This window comes from Panicum virgatum, chromosome 4N (assembly GCF_016808335.1).
Source record: "Panicum virgatum strain AP13 chromosome 4N, P.virgatum_v5, whole genome shotgun sequence".
Classification (NCBI taxonomy): domain Eukaryota; kingdom Viridiplantae; phylum Streptophyta; class Magnoliopsida; order Poales; family Poaceae; genus Panicum; species Panicum virgatum.
In genome coordinates, this window is record NC_053148.1 from 5570038 (window position 1) to 5588790 (window position 18753).

General features: G+C 43.7%; 1 protein-coding gene across 2 annotated transcripts; it reads right to left on the minus strand.

Annotated features, from left to right (window-relative positions):
- Positions 1–3980: 3980 nt before the first annotated feature.
- LOC120670553 (26S proteasome regulatory subunit 6A homolog) lies at positions 3981–10222 on the minus strand. Of its 2 annotated transcripts, XM_039950688.1 has the most exons (9): positions 9981–10222; positions 9743–9859; positions 8697–8804; positions 7711–7902; positions 7322–7513; positions 5214–5332; positions 4582–4789; positions 4342–4482; positions 3981–4160 (listed from the first exon to the last, which is right to left on the minus strand). In XM_039950688.1, the coding sequence occupies exons 1-9, from the start codon at positions 10107–10109 to the stop codon at positions 4083–4085; spliced, it is 1284 nt and encodes a 427-aa protein (XP_039806622.1). In that variant the 5' UTR covers positions 10110–10222; the 3' UTR covers positions 3981–4082. The 2 variants fall into 2 exon arrangements, with proteins under 2 accessions (XP_039806622.1, XP_039806623.1); XM_039950689.1 differs by lacking the exon at positions 8697–8804 and having other exon boundaries at positions 9981–10215.
- Positions 10223–18753: the final 8531 nt, after the last annotated feature.

An 18753-nucleotide genomic window follows, 5' to 3' on the forward strand; every position in this document is an offset into this window, starting at 1 on the left:
GGAGCCCCGATCATGAACGTTGTCCCATGCAACTTCATCCATGCTGAAGAAGACAATAGGATTGAAAGCCACACAACACAGTTTCTCCATCATGTACTTTTGATGGCTTGGCTCTAGTAGCATCAGTGAGATCAGGCCAATAAATCTTACAGCATCTCTAAAATAGCTTCTCTGATTAGGCATATTAGGCTGCAACTTGATAAACACTCATACCAGATGGTATATGTAGCAAATTGTACTGATGGATTTTGCTTGGCCAACACTATCTGATCTTTATCTCCAGAGACTCTAAACTTGTAAAACTGTTTTTGTTGAGAAATCGGTATCCTTGTCCTTAACATCGACTTTCGAGAAACAGTACCAAAGTAAGTAGTTCTGTGGACTATATACCCACACTATAATATGGTGACCTTCACCTGGACAACACAGAAAACCAACTCTTTAGAAGAGAACTTATCTTTTTATTCACTATAACTTAATGCTACACAAGACTCATGCAATCTTTATATAGCTTCCCTATGTGATACAACTACACTACATGACTATAATTAATCACACCGTTCGGCTAGCAACTGCTGCCTTTATTGGCTGGCTGATGCACGCACGCCTTTCGGCTTGATGCTTCTTCCTCCTGTTGCCTGCTGGCCTGCTCTGCAGCCAGCCAAAAAAAGGCCAGCCGAACAATGTCAATGTCATCATCTCCTACTTGAGACCTCTTATGCATGATATGAAAAAAGAGGAGGGAAGCACCTCTATTTATAAGTGCTTATGGTGGTGTGGTGTTGCCATTTGGCATCTTCCACAATCTTTTTTATAAAATATTTAACTCTAGATTTTTTTCCGTCCTTATCAAACTATGTAAATATCTAATTGTAGAGAACTTTTATCTAACCATGAAGCATGTCAACTTCTATCTCTTGTTATTTCCAAATTCTTTCTTAAGAATGCATTGTTATATTCAACATTTTTCACAGGCTTGACAACCTCTAACGACCACTAGTACAGAAAGGAAATCTTGTCCCGATTGCCAACCTATTTGTATGCCCCGTGGAATTTGAACCCAAGATCTCACCTTGTGCACAACTTTCTTACCACCCCACCTATACAATGCATGTGACTCCATATGAGATGCCTTCCTTTTAAACTAACCCGTGAAGAACCCTTTAGTTCATGTTGGTACCACCAACCGGGACTAAAGGGTCCTTTGGTCTGGGTTGGTACCACCAATCGGGGCTAAAGTTGGACTTTTGGTCCGGGTTGGTAGCTCCAACTGGGACTAAAGAGCCCTTCATCCCCTAGCCGTTGGACCCGGGACTAATGTCTAGATTAGTTCTGGGCCCAACTGTGACCCGGACAAATAGCAAAGATCAAAGACCTATTATGTAGTAGTGGACCTTGCTTCCGGGCTGGTAACCAAATCTATACATGTTGGAGAATTGTACTGTGGAAGTGGAAGAATTGGCTTGTTCCAGATGACCTCCTTCGCCTCTTTGCATGCCTTCTTAACAATTCCCTTGCATTGCATCTAAAGCTGGATGTGACTAACGACTTAGGTCTTATTTAGATGCACTCAAAATTCTAAAACTTTGTGATTCCCCATCACATCGAATCTTTGAACACATACATGAAGTATTAAATGTAGCTAAACTAAATAACTAATTACACAGTTTGACTATAATTTGCGAGACAAATCTTTTAAGCCTAATTAACTCATGGTGGAACAATAATTACTAAATACAAACGAAAGTTCTACAGTAATTTATACTCAAAACTTTTCGCATCTTATTACAAGGCCTTAACGTGGACAGTTGTTACTGCAAGGCTTGTCATGTCAATGAGCTGAGCCAAAGTGAGTTCGGGACTCTGCACGAGTACAGTGGCAAACAAAGAGCCCGTTTAGTTACCAAAAATTTTCACCCAAAAATTTTCACCTCCTCTTTGAACACATGTATGAAGCACTAAATGTAATTAAATAACAAAACTAATTACACAGTTTGGATGTACACGACGAGACGAATCTTTTGAGCCTAATTAGTGTATGATTAGCCATAAGTGCTACAGTAACCCACATGTGCTAATGATGCAGTCAAAGGCCTCAAAAAATTCGTCTCGCGGTTTCCAAGTAAGTTCTGAAATTAGTTTTTTAATTAATGTTCGAAAAACCCTCCCGACATCTGATCAAACCCTCGATTTGACATCCAAAAATTTTTGTTTCTACAACTAAACGGCCCCAAAGTCTGGTATTCTGTAAGAACAGTGCAACTGTTGTTGGACAAGCCCCAAACCTGTCTCATGGCCCGAGACGGACCGGCATTCGGCAGCCGCTGCCTGCCGTGAGCTTCTCGCTCGCTCCTCGCCTCTCCTCTCGATCGATCTCACGGCCACACGGCAGCCGGCGAGCAACTGGGAGAGACGACCTGGGGTTTGGAGCCAGTAGGCAGAGACATGGATGGGACTTCAGATCGAGGAGGGGCGGGGGCCACCGAGCTACCGTGTCTAGCTTTGCCCCGGCTCTGAGAGCAAGCCCAAGTCCAATAAGCTTGTCTTATAGACAAGCCATGTCATCTAACCTCAAAACATAAAAATTAAGGACCTTTTTAGTTCGCAAAATTTTTTAAATTTGACTATTGTAGTACTTTCATTTTTATTTAGTAATTAGTGTCCAATTATAAACTAATTAGACTCAAAACATTCATCTCATCATTTACAGCTAAACTGTATAATTAGTTATTTTTTAAACTACATTTAGTACTCCATGCATGTGTCCAAAAATTCAATGTGACGAAAAATCTTGAAATTTTTTTTGAACTAAACATGTCTTAAGCGTACCGGCAACGGGCCGTTAATGCTCTCTACAGCACAGACATGTCACAGAAAAAGTTGAAGAGGGAGAGAACATCGCTACGTCAGAGAGAAAGTTAGGCTCTGTTTAGATCACACCTTATAAACCACCCTATAAACCCGTAAGCAAAAAAAATGTCACATCAAATATTTCGACACATGCATGAAATACTAAATGAAGTCTATTTATAAAACTTTTTGCATGGATGGGCTGTAAATCGCGAGACGAATATAATGAACCTACTTAATCCATGATTTGCAACAGTGATACTACAATAACCATCCGCTAAATATTAATTAATCATGGATTAATTAGCATCATTAGATTCATCTCGCGATTTACAATTCATCTGTGAAAAAAATTTTATAAATAGACTTCATTTAGTACTTCAAATTAACAAGATTCTAACGCAAAAAATTTTGCGCGTAGAACTAAACACGGCCTTAGAAGAGGGAGAGAACATCCCTGCATCTAGCGAGAGCCGCTAGCGCTTGGTTCCATATTGAGGCCCCGTTTGGGAGGGCTTCTAGAGCGGCTTCACGAGCGGCTCCAGGTGAAGCCCTCCCAAACGTTTGTTTTGTAACCGGCTTCACGTGCGAAGTCGGTCTTGAAGCCATCGGCAGCTTACACAGGCAAAGTAAAGCCATGAAATCGTGGCTTCACGCGGCTTACACATCAATCTAACAAGTGAAGTTATTTTGCTAAACATTTTCTAAAACGGCTCCAACTCCACCAGAGAAGCCGCTCCATCTAAGGAGCCGGAGTCGGAACTGTTTTTGGAAGAGCCGGAACCCTAACAAACAGGCCCTGAGTGAGCTCCACTCATGGTTTCCAATGCCAAGCGGGCACATGCAAAGAGCAGAGAGCGTGCGCAGCACCACCACGAACGACCGGGCAGGCGGACCCTGCCGCCGCCCGCTGCTGAGTGGAGCGGAGGCGCCGAGTTTCGCCGCCGTCGCGTTCGGAGGAGAGGTGCCGCACCACCGCAGGCACGAGGAAGCGCCCTACCACCGCCCGCCGCGCGGTGGAGCGGAGGCGCCGCGCCACCGAGCGCAGCCTGAGGCAGCGAGCAAGCGTGCTGGATCGGTGGATTCTTGGCGCACCCCCAAAACTACAATTTTTCTGGCGCACCAGAGACTGAAGCAAGGGCCTGCCTGATGGTGTTAAAAACTCACATCTCCAAGAAAACGCAAAAATATATCTTGGACCGTACAGTTACAAACATTTAGCATACATTTTATTAAGCATAGTAGTTCAAGCTCGACTTCTTCTTGGCCTGGACTTGTACAATTCCTTCATTAAAGTCCTCGTGAGTCACCTGCACAAGCAGACACCAATCTCAGAAGCTACATCAAACAATCATCCCAAAAAGAAAGCGAGAAAAAAAATAAATTTGATCAACCTATAGACACCAAAAATATTTTCCCCCAATACTATTTTGCTTTCACATTCATAACAAGCAAGTTGTAGAATTGTACAAATGAAGGAAAGTAAGTCACCTCTGTAGCATCTCGCCTCAGGGCAAGCATACCAGCTTCCACACAAACTGCCTTGAGCTGTGCACCATTGAAGTCATCTGTTGAGCGAGCCAACTCTTCAAAGTTGACATCGGGATTTACATTCATCTTTCTCGAATGAATCTATAGGGAACCATACACAGATATTAGTTGGAGCATGACCTAGAAAAAAACTATTGACAAACTTGAGCAAATTAGACATAATAAGTTGTGGAGACCTACTTGCAAGATTCTAGCTCTTGCTTCTTCAGATGGGTGAGGGAACTCGATCTTTCGGTCCAAACGACCAGATCGCATCAGAGCAGGGTCAAGGATGTCGGCACGGTTTGTCGCAGCTATGACCTTTATTCTCTCATCACTGCTGAACCCATCTAGTTGATTCAGCAATTCCAACATAGTCCGCTGAACTTCTCTGTCACCGCTAACTTCACTGCAGAGACAACAAAACTATAGTTATCCTAAAGAAAGAAGATTTTTTCCTAATAGGACTATTTTATTTGGACTACATTGAATGACAAATAAATATAGTTTCTGTGATCTTATACATGACGAGATTAGTGTCTTCAGTACATGAAGGATACAATCATCAGCCAAGACTAATGCAGGAATGAAAAATTATAACACAAACCTAACTACAACGCAGAGGCACACAACAAAATTGTAGTTATCCTACAGGCTACAGAAGATATTCTTTTTTTCCTAATAAGAATATTTACATTGAATGACAAATAAATATAGTTTCTGTGATTCTATGCATGATGATATTAATCTTTTCAGTACATGAAGGATACAATCATCACCCAATACTAATGCAGGAACAAAATAATATAACACGAACTGTCATAAACACATACCTATCAAATCGCTTGGTACCAATGGCATCTATCTCATCAATAAATATAATACAGGGAGCTTTCTCTTTGGCAAGCTGAAATGCATCCCGGACAAGCTTTGCTCCATCACCAATAAACATCTGAAACAGCAAAAGAATGTCATTAGTACTCTATTGGAAACTATGCTCAAGATAAAAGAATAAATAAACAGATTTTGCATGGCAAAGTATCGTCTCATGTGTGTCTCTTCAAAGATGGATCACATGGTAAGTTAGTCATGCAATCAGATTGGCATTTAGTCAAACCACTAAACCATGCAGCTTTGTTCTACAAATGCCATAGCATAGAATACATAAACTATAAATGAAATGCAAAAGCCTGGATTAATTCGCTAAGTTCTTTATGCAACTGAGTAGAAGTCCAACTAAATAAATTTGAAGGGCAAGCACCATAATCAAAAAGTGAAATCTACTTGGACAGACACTAATAACAGAAAATGAATGGCGGACCTGGTGCAGTGGTAGAGACTCTCCACTTGTGGCCTCGAGGTCCTCGGTTCGAACCAGCCTCTTAACAGAATTTTAAAGGAATTTTGCAAGGGTAAGGCTGCCTAGGAATTCCCTTCCCCAGACCCTACCTTGTATGGGAGCTTTCAGCACTGGGTACACCCTTTACTAATAATATGTATGCAAAAAATGCTTACTAAAACATTGAAGAACACACTAGACCTAAACAAGATAACCAACAATATTTATGTCGGTACCTCAGGACTGGAGTACCCCCTCTTGCTATGTCAAAACTCGTGTAGTTATCCGTAACTGTGCCCTAAGGAGCTGAGCAGCCGGATCTCTGGGGTCCGGCTTCATCTCACCGGACCAACAGCCCCGGACCCGCTTCCTGCTCGGGACAGGTCCGGTGTCACCACGTGTCCTGGAGAAGAAAGCGCTCAAGGCCAAAACGGCCGGGGCCCCCGGACCCCCCACGGGGTCCCGGACCACCATATACTATCCAGATCCCTCGGCAGGGAGGGAACAGACACCCCGCCTGGGGGGTCCGGAGCCGCCACGTGTCCGCAGACGCAGATACGCGCGCGGCTGCCAAGCTTCCTCGGGAAGACTTGGCCACCTACCGCATTCAATGCGGGAGGCGTTAAGAGCGCTCTACCACAACAGAGCCCGAGGAGACTTTCGCCAGGCTATACTGTTGACCGCGCGTTACCAAGGCACATTGTACAGCCGTTGGCGCCACTCACGCCACGCACGTCAGTCTGCTACACCAGTTAGACACGACAACTCGGCGACGGAGTATCATAACGCCTACACGGTAGACCCAACAGTCTACGCCGCAAGCTACACTGCCTCAACGGGCGCCTCGCCGATGAGACAGGAGAAGACCCCCCCCCCCCTCGGCCAGAGAGTCTACAGGACGATGAAGGGTATCCGGCAAGAGATTCTCCATCACGGTAGCACCACTACTGTCTAGTAAAATATACATCCTTGTTGGGCCCACCTGTCGGGGTCCGACGCCTGTGTACGCGTCCTACTTGCTCTATAAAAAGGAGACGCCCATTAGAGGAAGGAAAAAGTCCAAAGGAGAGACTTGGGGGCAGAGGATAGACTCATTCATAGTGCAATACACCCCACAGTGGATGTAGGGTATTACACTCTGGCGGCCCGAACCACTCTAAATCCGTGTGTTCTTGCGTTCTTGCCCCGAAGCTAGATCAGCCTAATAGCTTAGCACTTCCCCGAGTACTCCCTCTCGGGGAAAAGGCGGGTGCGTGCTGTGGGTACCCCCAAAAGCCCACGACAATTTATATCAATGTCCCAAAGGTAGAAGGCACAAAACATGCCAAACTAGCTTCTGAGAACCTTGACATAGGAGAATACTGCTCCAGAACCAAAAGGTTGCACAGGAGACAACAGAAACCAACAAAATAGCAGCATTAACAGAACTTGAAGGGAAGAAACCACAAAACCATTCATGTACATAAAAATTAACTTGTGCGGTGCTATAGCAGAGATAACTCCAGGTAAGAACAAAGCGCAATAAGTAGCAAGTACAAACATTATCACATGAAATCGAGTCACTCGGGTGATAAAACAGAGCTTCTCGACTAAAATAATTACCTGAACAAGTTGTGGACCAGCTAACTTCAGGAAAGTTGCATTAGTCTGTGCAGCACATGCACGAGCCATGAGTGTCTTCCCTGTTCCTGGTGGTCCATACAGAAGAACTCCTTTTGGAGGACGAATACCCAACTTTTGGAACCGGTCTTTATGTGTCATGGGCAGCACAATTGCCTCCACAAGCTCTTGAATCTATTATATTCAATTGTATTAGATGCAAGGAAGAAGATATGGAGGAGCAAATGAGTGGAAAATAATACTACTCATTGTTAATGAATGGATTGATGCCACATACTCGACTATTCACTAAAGAGCAACAATTGGCTCTAGATATTGCCATTTACTAAACAGAACACTTACAAGGTTTCAACATTCATAAAGTAAAATACCTGCTTTTCAAGACCTCCAATATCATTGTAATCCTCAGTGGGCTTTTCATCTACCTCCATTGCCTTCACTCGTGAATCATACTCCGATGGCAGTGTATCCAGTATAAGGTAGCTGTCTTTGTTCACACCAACCAGATCACCTGGCTTGAGCTTGTCAGGGTCAACTAACCCAACAACAGGAAGGAATATAGTCTGAAATCATCAACATATAAAACAAAGATTTTCGATCAGTGATTTGATTCCTTAAACTCAAAATTATACTCAAAGAAAAAAATGCAGTTCATAAAATGCTTCAATGCTTTAAAGTTGAACCTTAGAACATGATTCAATCAGAGACATGGAAGAATTAGAATTGATGGGCTAATGACAAAGTAAAATATACATAATCCATACATGCAATGCCAGGCTCATACAGAAGAAAAGACTTTGAATTACTGATTAGAGCAAGCATACAACTGCTCTACACAACTCTTGTCTTAAAAAAAAAACTAATCATATGACTGCTAAAACATATTCCTCTTTTCGTTTAGTTTACATTTACATATTTAGTGGCATCATGCATGCACCCAAACCATAACAACATTAAGTTAAATTCAGATCCCAACATGCCTAGACCTGGTAAGTTAAGATTTATCGTTAAATTGAAATCCACTGTCTGATGATCAAAAGAAGCACTGTAATCATGATTCGCCATTTTATTGACTTATTGTCTTTTATAAAGGGCATCTAATGTAGCCTTTGACAATTACCCTCTTTAGATATATGTTAGTAACAACAAAAAAATGTTTAACTATCAATGATATGATACTTTTGATGAAGATTTACTAAACTACATCTTTCATACTATAAATCTAATACTCATACACATATTAATGGCCAAAGTTTAGAAAGTGCATTGCGACATTATATGAAATTTGAATGCAAGTAAAAGAGAAACGGTGAATATGATGTAAAAGACAGAAATGAAATGAAAAGAGATTGCTCACTTGTCTCGTGGAGGTCTTCAGAACAACACATTTTCCTTTCCTTTGTGAGTCTAAATCAATATTAGCACCATCCTCCTCAGCTTCATCCTCGGGGTTCATTTCCAAGATCTAAAACAGTTGATAAGGGTGGAAAATGATAAGTAGGTCATACAGGAAAATATCCCAAATCAAAACATGTACAGACCATCTGCTCGCCAAATGCCAAAGATAAAAAAAACAAATAACAACTATTTATCACACGTCCCAATGAAGAGTGGAGTGAAGCATAGTAAGCGACAACAGTGAATCATACTACATTGTGCAAATCATCGTTTATTTAACATGAGATACTTGAATGCTGCATAGATTCTTTTAAAAAAAAGTACAAAACCATCAATTCTGCAAAGATAGCGCTAATGTCCTGATGGGGTTTATTTGAACTTGAAATCTTCAAAGCTAAGGGTGTTGAAACAGACCAGTAATCATGTTCCAATGCTTCTGAACATTACGATTTCTAACCAGATCATGGTTTACTCAAATTAAATGATAGCTGCTGTAGAGACAAACTACCCCTATCTAATTTGAAGTGGCTGAATTTCTGAGCAGGAGAAACATGTGCTTAAGCCCTTTATGCCATAATCCTAACATGAACAAGATGGGGGAGTTTTAATAAAAATTACAATAAACAAGATCTGGGTGTTAGGATTCTTATGACCAGAACATGGTTACTCAAATTATAGAATCATTACTACTAATAAGGGCAAACTACTCCTTACTATAATTTGTAAAAGAAAACAAGCAGAACATTTGTTTTGTTGCATATTGTGGCCCTTACACATAAAGATCCAAAAAAGAATTAGAAGGCGGAAAATTGAGAACAATTCACAATAAAGGTAACACACATTTCACCCATTCCCTTCTTATGATAGCAAATCTCGTGACCACCGACCAGTAACATACATTTCACCCATTCGCTTCCATGATAATTTAAATTAAGATCAGAAACAACAATAACCAGAGGTCTAGCAATTTGGAAACGAATCCGAAGGCGTTGCGGCGTATCCTACCTCAACGATGTTGCCGACGAGGTAGGGCAGCTGCTTGTTGAGCTTAATCTTCTCCTGGTTCTCCTTGATCTTCTCCTTGACCGACTCTAGCTCCAGGTTCGTCCGCTGCAGCTCGTCCTGCGTGTCACCAAAAACAAAACCAACCCAACGAATCAAACCCAGGCCCTAACGCCGGACGAGGATTCAGAACCCTCGGGGCAGACCGCGGGGGACCCGATCTAGGGCTGGGCTCGCTCACCTTGAGGACGCGGATCTCGTTGTCGAGGAGGCGAGAGGCCCGGACTATGTCCTCCGTGGACATGGAGGTGAGCTGGTCGTCCTCCGCGTCGTCCACGGCCATCGCTGCCGCCGGGGCGGATGACGACATCGCCAGCGGAGTAGGGTTTCGTCGAGGTGGGGAAGAGAAGAAGCGAGTTCTTGCTGGAGGGAACGATCCAGTTCGCTCTGTTGGGCTTTTCCTTTTTTTTTTAGCGTCTTTCAAGGGTTAGCTATCCTGGTTAGGGTATTTAACATTTATACCATTACTCTCTCTGTTCTTTTTTTATGACACTGTTGACTTTTTTTTCAATTTTGATCAACATTAATTAATTAATTAGTTAAATGAAGTGAAATGAGTATCTTTACGTCTATTATCAAGAGTCTCTTGAATCTAATTTGAAGATTTGGCTATTTGTATAAATATTTGTAGAAAAGACGAATAGTCAAAAAAAAAGTCAATAGCGTCATATATTTAAGAACGGAAGGAGTATAATGCAATGTACCTCCTCATATAATATTAATTTTGCCACTACGAAAATAGCAGAGGAGAGAGAAAATCGATATAATTTTACCACTCTTGCTTGCGTGGACACCACCTTGTCGCTCCAGCAGAGATCCAGGTCCACACTCGCACGCCTAACCTGAAATGTCCAGCCCAACGCCCAAACCCGGCATACCCCACTCTCTTCTTTCCCTCTCCTCTGCTCTGTCAACGCACTCCCCCGCTCTCCAGCAACGCCGGCGGCACGCCGCCATGTCGCACTACGCGCAGTCGTGTAGAGCTGCTAGGGCGAGAAGCAGGCTTCAAGATGCCCGGAGCGGCCGCATTGCTCCCGACATTGCAGGTCCACTAGGTGAGCTCAGCGGCTTCCCGCTGATCCCATGCCCGGAGTGCAGCTTGACTCGGGTGGTTGAGGGGCGGACGAAGAAGGTGAGAACCATGGTCGCCTGTTCGTCAAGTGTCCCAGGAATGGGGTAAGTTTGGGGTAAGTTTTTAGGCTCTGTGCATGTTCTTCCATGTTCTTCACCTTGAATCAACAGCTAGGGTTCTGAGACTTGTTTGATTTTGCTTAAGTATCCCAAAATGTGTGGTTACTATAAGTTTGAGAAGGGATACTTCCAGCAATTGAAGGATGATGGCATCATCGTAGTTGGCCCGTCAAATTGGGAATAGGTTGTGGATCAAGAAGAAAGTTCAGCGCATAGTCCAAATGGTGATAAGATTGGAAATGAACTGGAGAAGAAGATGGAGTCACTGATGAACATGTTCTTTGTGTGTGTTGTCTATGTTCTAGTTGGATGCGTGATCATGTATGTTGTAATGAAGTGAGTTGCATGGTTCCGCTAGGCGCTAGGCGGATTCTAGGCGCTGATCCTCAGCCTAGCGCCTAGGCGGGATTAATCGCGCCTAGGCGTTGCTAGGCGTTTTGCTAGGCGTTCTATATCCATTCATATTTTACCTACAAAAGTCTATTAGAAAAGAAAAAATAGGACACATGTGGGCCAAATATTACATAAAAGGCCCATAAAACAGCCCAAGCCCAATTTGTACAGCAACCTTATCTCTAAGGGACCGCATCCCAACCCTATCCCTTCCACCGCACGGTGATTTCCCGACTGCGCCGGTCGCGGTCCCCGTCCCAGCCTCCTCTGCGACTTCGCCGCCCCCGTCCCAGCCTCCTCCGCGCCGGTCGCCACCTCCGCCGCCCCTGTCCCTGCTTCTCCGCGCCAGTCGCCACCTCCGCCCGCCTAGATGGGCGACTACCCCCATAGGCGAGGCGACGGGCTTCGCCCAGCGCGTAGTCGCGCCTAATCGCCGGCTAATCGACGCCTAGCGGAACAGGGGTGAGTTGTAATGAACTGAGTTTAATGAAGTGAACATGATGTTGCTCTTTGCCAAGATGACAGAAATAGCATCATGTTTGTGGCAGAACCACCTGAATTATCCCGGCTCAAGTGCGCAGGACATCATCATAAAGGCAACACTGGCACAAACGCACTTCAAACGGAACAATTCTTGGTCTGTCGGGTAATGTCCCGATACAACCACCGGTTCTCGGATCGAACAAGCATACCCCGCACGAAGGCGAGTCCAGAGTTATTACAACCACAAGTTTTGCATCACAGGCACAAAAGTTATTACAAACCAGTTCTAAAGCATAATTACAAGACCTACCTTATTAAAACAGTTATCCAAGCCATAACCATAAGTTCAGAGTTTAAACACAGCGGAAGATAAAACACGACGGCTACAACACGTCGTAAAATGGTGCCAAGCTAGCCCAAGCATGGCATCACTCGTCAAAGTCATTGCCGGCCGAAGACGTATCCCACTCTACGGACCAGCCAGGAGGCAAAGAGCATGGATAGATCAAACTAGCGATCTGCTCTTCGAACTCAAACCTGAAAAAGGGGTTCAACAGCAAGGCTGAGTACTCTAATACTCAGCAAGACTTAACCGTCAACGGGTATAAGTAGCCCACTATAGCTAGACTATGCAAGGTTTGTGAGGCTCTGGTTTTCCTTTTTGCTGAAAAGCAATAAAGAGTAGATCCTTACTTTCAAGTTTTAGCTTTCAAGATTCTAGTTGATTAACCATTCTATGTAAGCAATTACTAACCAATCATGGTAGAAAACTAAGCAAACATCAATATTGATAAATAATATTATTGCTCTTATTACTCTGTGTGGCAAAGGGATCAAGCAGTCTCATTTCATCGTGAGAGGCGGACGATTCTGAATCGAAATTCAACCTTGCAAGGATAAACCTAGCACACACGTCTGGAACACCGTCGGGTCATTCCCAAACAACCGTTGACCTTTCTTTCCGGCTTGTGGATAGGAACACTCTCCCCGACTACAGGGCTCCAAGGTCCACCCGTGCCCGGTCCACCCTTGTCCCTTGAAGTCATAGTGTGGCGCAACATAAAAATAAAATCTATCCCTACAAGAGAGTGTCAGGTATATCTATTCCCCGGTCCAATCGGCTACTAGGCTTGCCGCGTACCATATTTACGGCATGTGGCTAGTACTTTCAAAAACTTAACCACCGCTACCACACACCGCGACCTTAGCAAGTTCATCAATACAGACGAGGTCTCACCAAAGGTCATGATATCGAATACGACCCCGTCCGTCGTCCTTATATTGATAACAGAAAGTAAACAAGCAATTCCTATAAAGCTCGTGAGTGACAGGCAATCACTCGACTTTTACCGGTCCTATAAGCTTAGCAAGTAGTCGAACTCAAGTCTAGTGTTCAGTACATAGGTTCCTAGGATCATGCATCTAGGGTTTCAATTCAAATCCTAAGAACGGTAAATGCACAAGTAAGTAACAACAGTAAATGATCATAATTTGAAATATGGGTTATGTCCGGGGCTTGCCTTCTCAGTAGTCACTAACTATTTCAGCCCTAGGCTCTTCTGAACTTTGGTCCGGGGCTTCAGTTAGTACAGCGGTGTTCACCTGAGCTTCGAAATCCCTTTCTTCGGAATCCGGGATCAGCTCGTACGTTCCGTCCGACAAAGCAGTTGTATCTATATGTAATGCAAGAACAGAATTATAAACACACATGGGCAAACGTTTATAGAGTAGTTACATAACAAATTTAACTACACAAGGCATCAAGATCAACAGCACAAGAAGGTTAAACTAACTTCATAAAATGAGTGGTGGTTGATTCCTATAGCAATTAATTCCATGGTTGCTAATAAATAAATAACTCAAAGCACAAACAGTAATAAATTTAGCAAAAATTACCCTAAACAGAACATAAGCAGATTAAGCTACCCTGTAAAAATCATGCCAAGACATGTAGCCATATAATCACAACAATTCATTCATTCAGACAACACCTAGAGCAAGCTTGAATTATAGAGGTCAAACTAGAGAAAAGCAGAAGCTCAAAAATTTAACAGGAGGTTTACACAGAGATTAAATAGCTACTGTGAATTTTTCATAATTTTATCTACACAGAAATAATTTTGAGAAAATAAACAAAACAGACTTCAGTTTAGCAAGATTCATTTTTAACCCCTGTTCTAGTCATGAACTGATGCTCAAACTTCCTGGAAAAGCTAAGCTACTCAAGAAGAACATTCAGAAATATTTTCATGATTTATTATGAACAGAAACTATTTTCCATAATTAAAGTCTACTAAACAAACATTAAATCAAATAAATAGCTACACATGAGAACTGAGCACGGAATTTTTATAGTAAAACTAGTGTTACATGTGTAAACTACCATAAAAATTTCAGAGCAAGACAAGCTTTCAATCATCAGATGAGAAAAAGATAAAACATTTAGTATTTATTTACCTAGTGACACAAAACCATTTATACAGCAAAAACTTTCAACAAAAGCCTAACATATTATGATTCTACTGCATAGAGCTAAACACAAGGATTCCAAAACATCAAAGTTTATATTTTTCTGAATTTCCTATGAATTTCTATGGAATTTCAAAGTTCTCAGCAAAAATTACAAAGAAGTCCTTAGTGGCACTATTCATATGAGTCACAGCCTATTCACATAACCCCCTGAGTTTTTGATTCTTCTCACCCGAGGTCCTCGGCCGGGTCAGAGCAGAGGGGCGGTGGTTGACCGGCCAAAACCGGCGAGAGGAGTCGCCGGCGGCGAGGGTGGGGTTGGGGGAAATGGAGAGCAGGCCAAGGCGAACCCAATGGTGGTCTTTTTGGGGCTCGGGGTGGTCGGATTGGATGTTCCCCGCGGAGCAGTTGCTCCAGCGGCGGAGGAGGACGGCGGAGGCGGCGCTCCGGTGAGGACTGGGCGAGGAGGAGGGGTGGGTGAGCTTCGAGGGGCCAAGGCGGAGCTGCTGGTGGGGTTGGGTTGAGCGGAGGAGGACCGGAGCTATGAGCTCCACGGTGAGCAGGTGGCGGTGGAGCTCTTGGCGGCGGCGGAGCTCGACGGCTAGGGTTTCTGGTGGAGGATAGGCGACGAGAAGAAGTCAGTGAGCTGAGCGAGAGTGAGGCGGATCGATTGGCGGGGTTAATTACGGGCGGGGAAGGGCGGAGGGTGGCTGTCCGCGGCGAGCTCCGAGCTCGGGCGGTAATGGCGGAGGCGGTGGTGTTCTGGGCGTCCGGAGCGAGGAAGCGGCAAATGATCGAAGGGAAAAGAAGGAGGGAGTCGTCCTGGTTTTAAAGCGCGCGAAAGGAGAGGGCGGCGGCCTCCAACCCGTGCTGTCCACGGCGGTGTCGCGGTGGCGGCCGGCGGGGGGTTCTGGGCGGCGTGGCGTGCATGCACCAGGCCAGCGGAGCAGCTTGGGTGGCGGCGGGGACCTTCCAGGCGACGTGTGGAGGCCAGCGCAACGCAAAGGCGAAGTTGGAGTTGGCCGGGGAGGCGGCGGGCGGCGCAGCGCGGTTCGGCGGCGCGGGAAGCAGAGCAGGCAGGCTGGAGAAGAAGACAGGGACCTAAACGCTATTTCCAAAAATTTCAGGGACATATCTGTAAAACAAGGATAACTATTAATCTAGGGCTCAAATGAAAAAGTGCCAAACATGAAAGTTGTTTAATTTTTCAAGATCTACAACTTTGATGTTGTGCAAAAATTTATTTGATCAAAGATTCAAGAGCTAATTTTTAAAACATAAGAGGGATTTTGAATTCCAGGAATTTTGTCTTTTTCAATGCAATTTCACTTTAAATTTTAACTTAAAAGCAAAATTTGCTGCCATGTAATAAATGCACTGAATTTTACAAAAACACCCTCCACAAAAGCTATACTTGCACACCCTATTCAAATTAACTATAGAAAGGACCTTGCATAAAATCATAATTACACATATAACCTTTATATTTACAAAAAGATCCTTTTTCAAGCAATTTAAGCATATGATGCATAATTTGGTTCTAATTACCCTAAATTGGCTATTTTAAAAAAACCTGGGCCGTCACAATGTTCATAACAAACCAAACTGAAATTAACAGAAATAGTTCAGGCCAGCAACATATCATGGCCAAGGCCAATTGTTTAGACCATCAACACTACAATATTTTAGGCCACTTACAGTTCAAGCCATCAACATTGCAAGACCAATTACAATAGTTCATGACACCAACATAACAAGGCCAATTGCAATAGTTCAGGCCGCTTGCAAATGACAAAAGGTACCAAATCATGTGGTTAGAATCAATATGTTACTGGTCTCATTTCCCCCCTTGTTGCTGTTGGCATTTCTTAACGTCGCCACCAAGAGGGATTAGTTCCCAGTAACGACGCCAGAAATGTGTGTTGACCTTTCTTGGCATAACCACTAGGAACGGGGGTGTTAAGCCCATCCCTAGCAATTGCACCAAGGACTGCCACTCTCGTGGTATAGTCTATATGATTACAGATGGGATCCGCAAGCGCACGGATATACCATTGTAGCATTTTACTCGGAGAGTAAGGGTATCGTTATTTATATTTTCCCAAAGAATGGCAGTAGCAAAGGTACTATACTTAACATTAATCATGACATTGTTCCTCAAGTAATAGGCAAAACTCTAGCAGGGGTAAGCCATGATATAAAAGATAAAGCAGGGTAATGTGACACGATCACAAATCCAACACCCAAGGAAGAAAGAGAGAAAAGAACAAAAGAACAAACTAAACTATCCTATGTTAGGTTAGCTGGAGCTTAGGTTAGGTTAGGTGTCCTATTGTATCTATTCAAAGCAAATATTATGTTAGAACATGGTTAAGGCTGCAGAAACCAGGAAAAGGGATAAGGGGAGAAGGTCCCGCACTAGAGAACATCCAGTCCCGTTACCTGTTTATGTACCTCCTACACCGAACCCGAACGTCGGGGACTTTGCTAAACGCAACAACTGTTGTTACGCCAGATGGACATGGCTGTCACCTCATGCCGTCTACCCCTTTCACACCGTGGAGCACGGGAATATCCACTAGATCCCGCATACCTGAGCACCATGCTCGCGTACAAGGTTACTACTCTAATGCCCCCAGGGCTCCCACCCTCCAGATGGACAAGCAAAGCACTAGAGCAAGCCCGAAAGCACAACAAACCATTATCCAACCCCCGAACATCTGGCCTAGCCATACTCGTCACACAACTCATGATGAACATGAGCATGGATTGATAAACTATCAAGATAGCATAACAACCATGATCAAACTCTATATTATGAATAGAGTATTGAAAGAAAGAATACAAAGCCATACCGAGAGTCAAGGATCGCTCAACGACTCCGAGGACGACTTGATTCGCTAAAGGGAAACTAGCCTAGCTCCACTACCCTAAACTAAGAGCAAGAGAGAGAGCCTTGGGAGAGAGAGAGAGAGAAATGGTGTGAAATGGTGTGTGTGTGTTGTGAGGGGTGAGAGGGGGCCCTATTTATACTAGTGGAGGTCGGTTTCCCGCCATCTACACATATGGAAGGTGATCAGGAGGAGTAGGGGGCACGCCACGTCGAAGTGCACCTGGATGGGATGCCATCCAGGTGCGGCCGACCCCTAGGGTCGGTCGGCCCCACGTGTCAGCCGGTCGTCCTCATCCTTCTCTGAGACGCTGACTTGTGGCCCCTGATCTTATCCACGGGGTGCATTTGCCTTGGCCCGCCCGTTTTCTCTAATTTGTGGGCCCTCCTTGTAAGTGAGTGACGCCGATTGTGATCTTCTGTGTAGTTGTGTGGCGTCCTCATCGTGTTTTCCTCTTATTTCGCTCTTGCTCATCTGAAATCTTACAAACTCTAAAATAGCTATGGAACTAGGTTAGTGAAACATAAATGGTACTTAACGACCGTCAATAGTTGCCTTCTTTTTGGTTGGGGTTTTCTTGATCTTGGGTACCAGCTTCTTCTGTGGAGTGAACTTCCTAGGTGCAGGTGGTTCCACATCTAAAACAGTTGAGTCATCCAGGTTAGCCACAAGTTGAATATCAAGGCAAAGATTCTTGTAATTGAAGAACACAGTATTAGAATGGCAATAATAAGACAAGCAACAGTGTTTGTCTAGTTTTCTTTACCTCTTAGCTCTTCGAGGGGATGAAGGTTCTGGAGGTTCAACTTCAATTGGCTCTACATCCATCTCTGTAGCTATCGCAGCTTCTACAGCTGCAGATGCTTTGGCTGCAGCTTGTTTAGCCTCCATTGCTGCCCTAGCAGCCTCTTCTCTTTAACATTTCGGAAAAATCCGGGATGTAACAGAGTTTCTCTTTAACGAAAATCCATGGGGAATCTTAACCCTACCGGTTTTAGTTTTGTCTCTCTTTGTTAGACATACGAGTCCAAGTACCACGATTGAGGTTTTTCATTACTGAATGTATGATTACCGAAACATACCAATTATTCAATGCGGATTCTCGATATCTAAAACTATTATGAATAAATTTCTTGAAATTTATTTATGCTTAAAGAGATAGCAATTCATGATTTATGTGTGCATTTTTAATTTGCAACTGATTTCTTAATTTTGCACATGCAGAAGACGGAATTTACACTGCAGAAGCTAAGGGGTGAAACTTTTACACCTGTAGCTACTATTGACACCACCAAATCACCGTATCGCTACAAACTTGGTGGTATCTACAAGAGCATAGTCCAGAAGGCGGGAGCATATGGAGTTTGTGTAGATAAAATCACTCATCCTGCCTCAAGACAATTCATTGGCTTCCATTGATTTGATCGGTAAGGTATTGATTGAGGGAGAGAATGCCCAAGAAACCATCAAATTGTGTTTTGAGCTGAATTCCTTATATATTAAGGGAGTTTTGGTGGGGAACAACTT

Excerpts from the sequence above, each read along its gene's own strand:
- LOC120670553 (XM_039950688.1), bottom strand. The coding sequence starts at position 10,109 with ATGTCGTCATCCGCCCCGGCGGCAGCGATGGCCGTGGACGACGCGGAG. Across the intron at positions 7,903-8,696 it reads TGAAGACCTCCACGAGACAA|ACTATATTCCTTCCTGTTGT; the intron begins GTGAGCAATCTC and ends TGATGATTTCAG. Across the intron at positions 4,161-4,341 it reads TGAGGCGAGATGCTACAGAG|GTGACTCACGAGGACTTTAA; the intron begins GTGACTTACTTT and ends CTGCTTGTGCAG.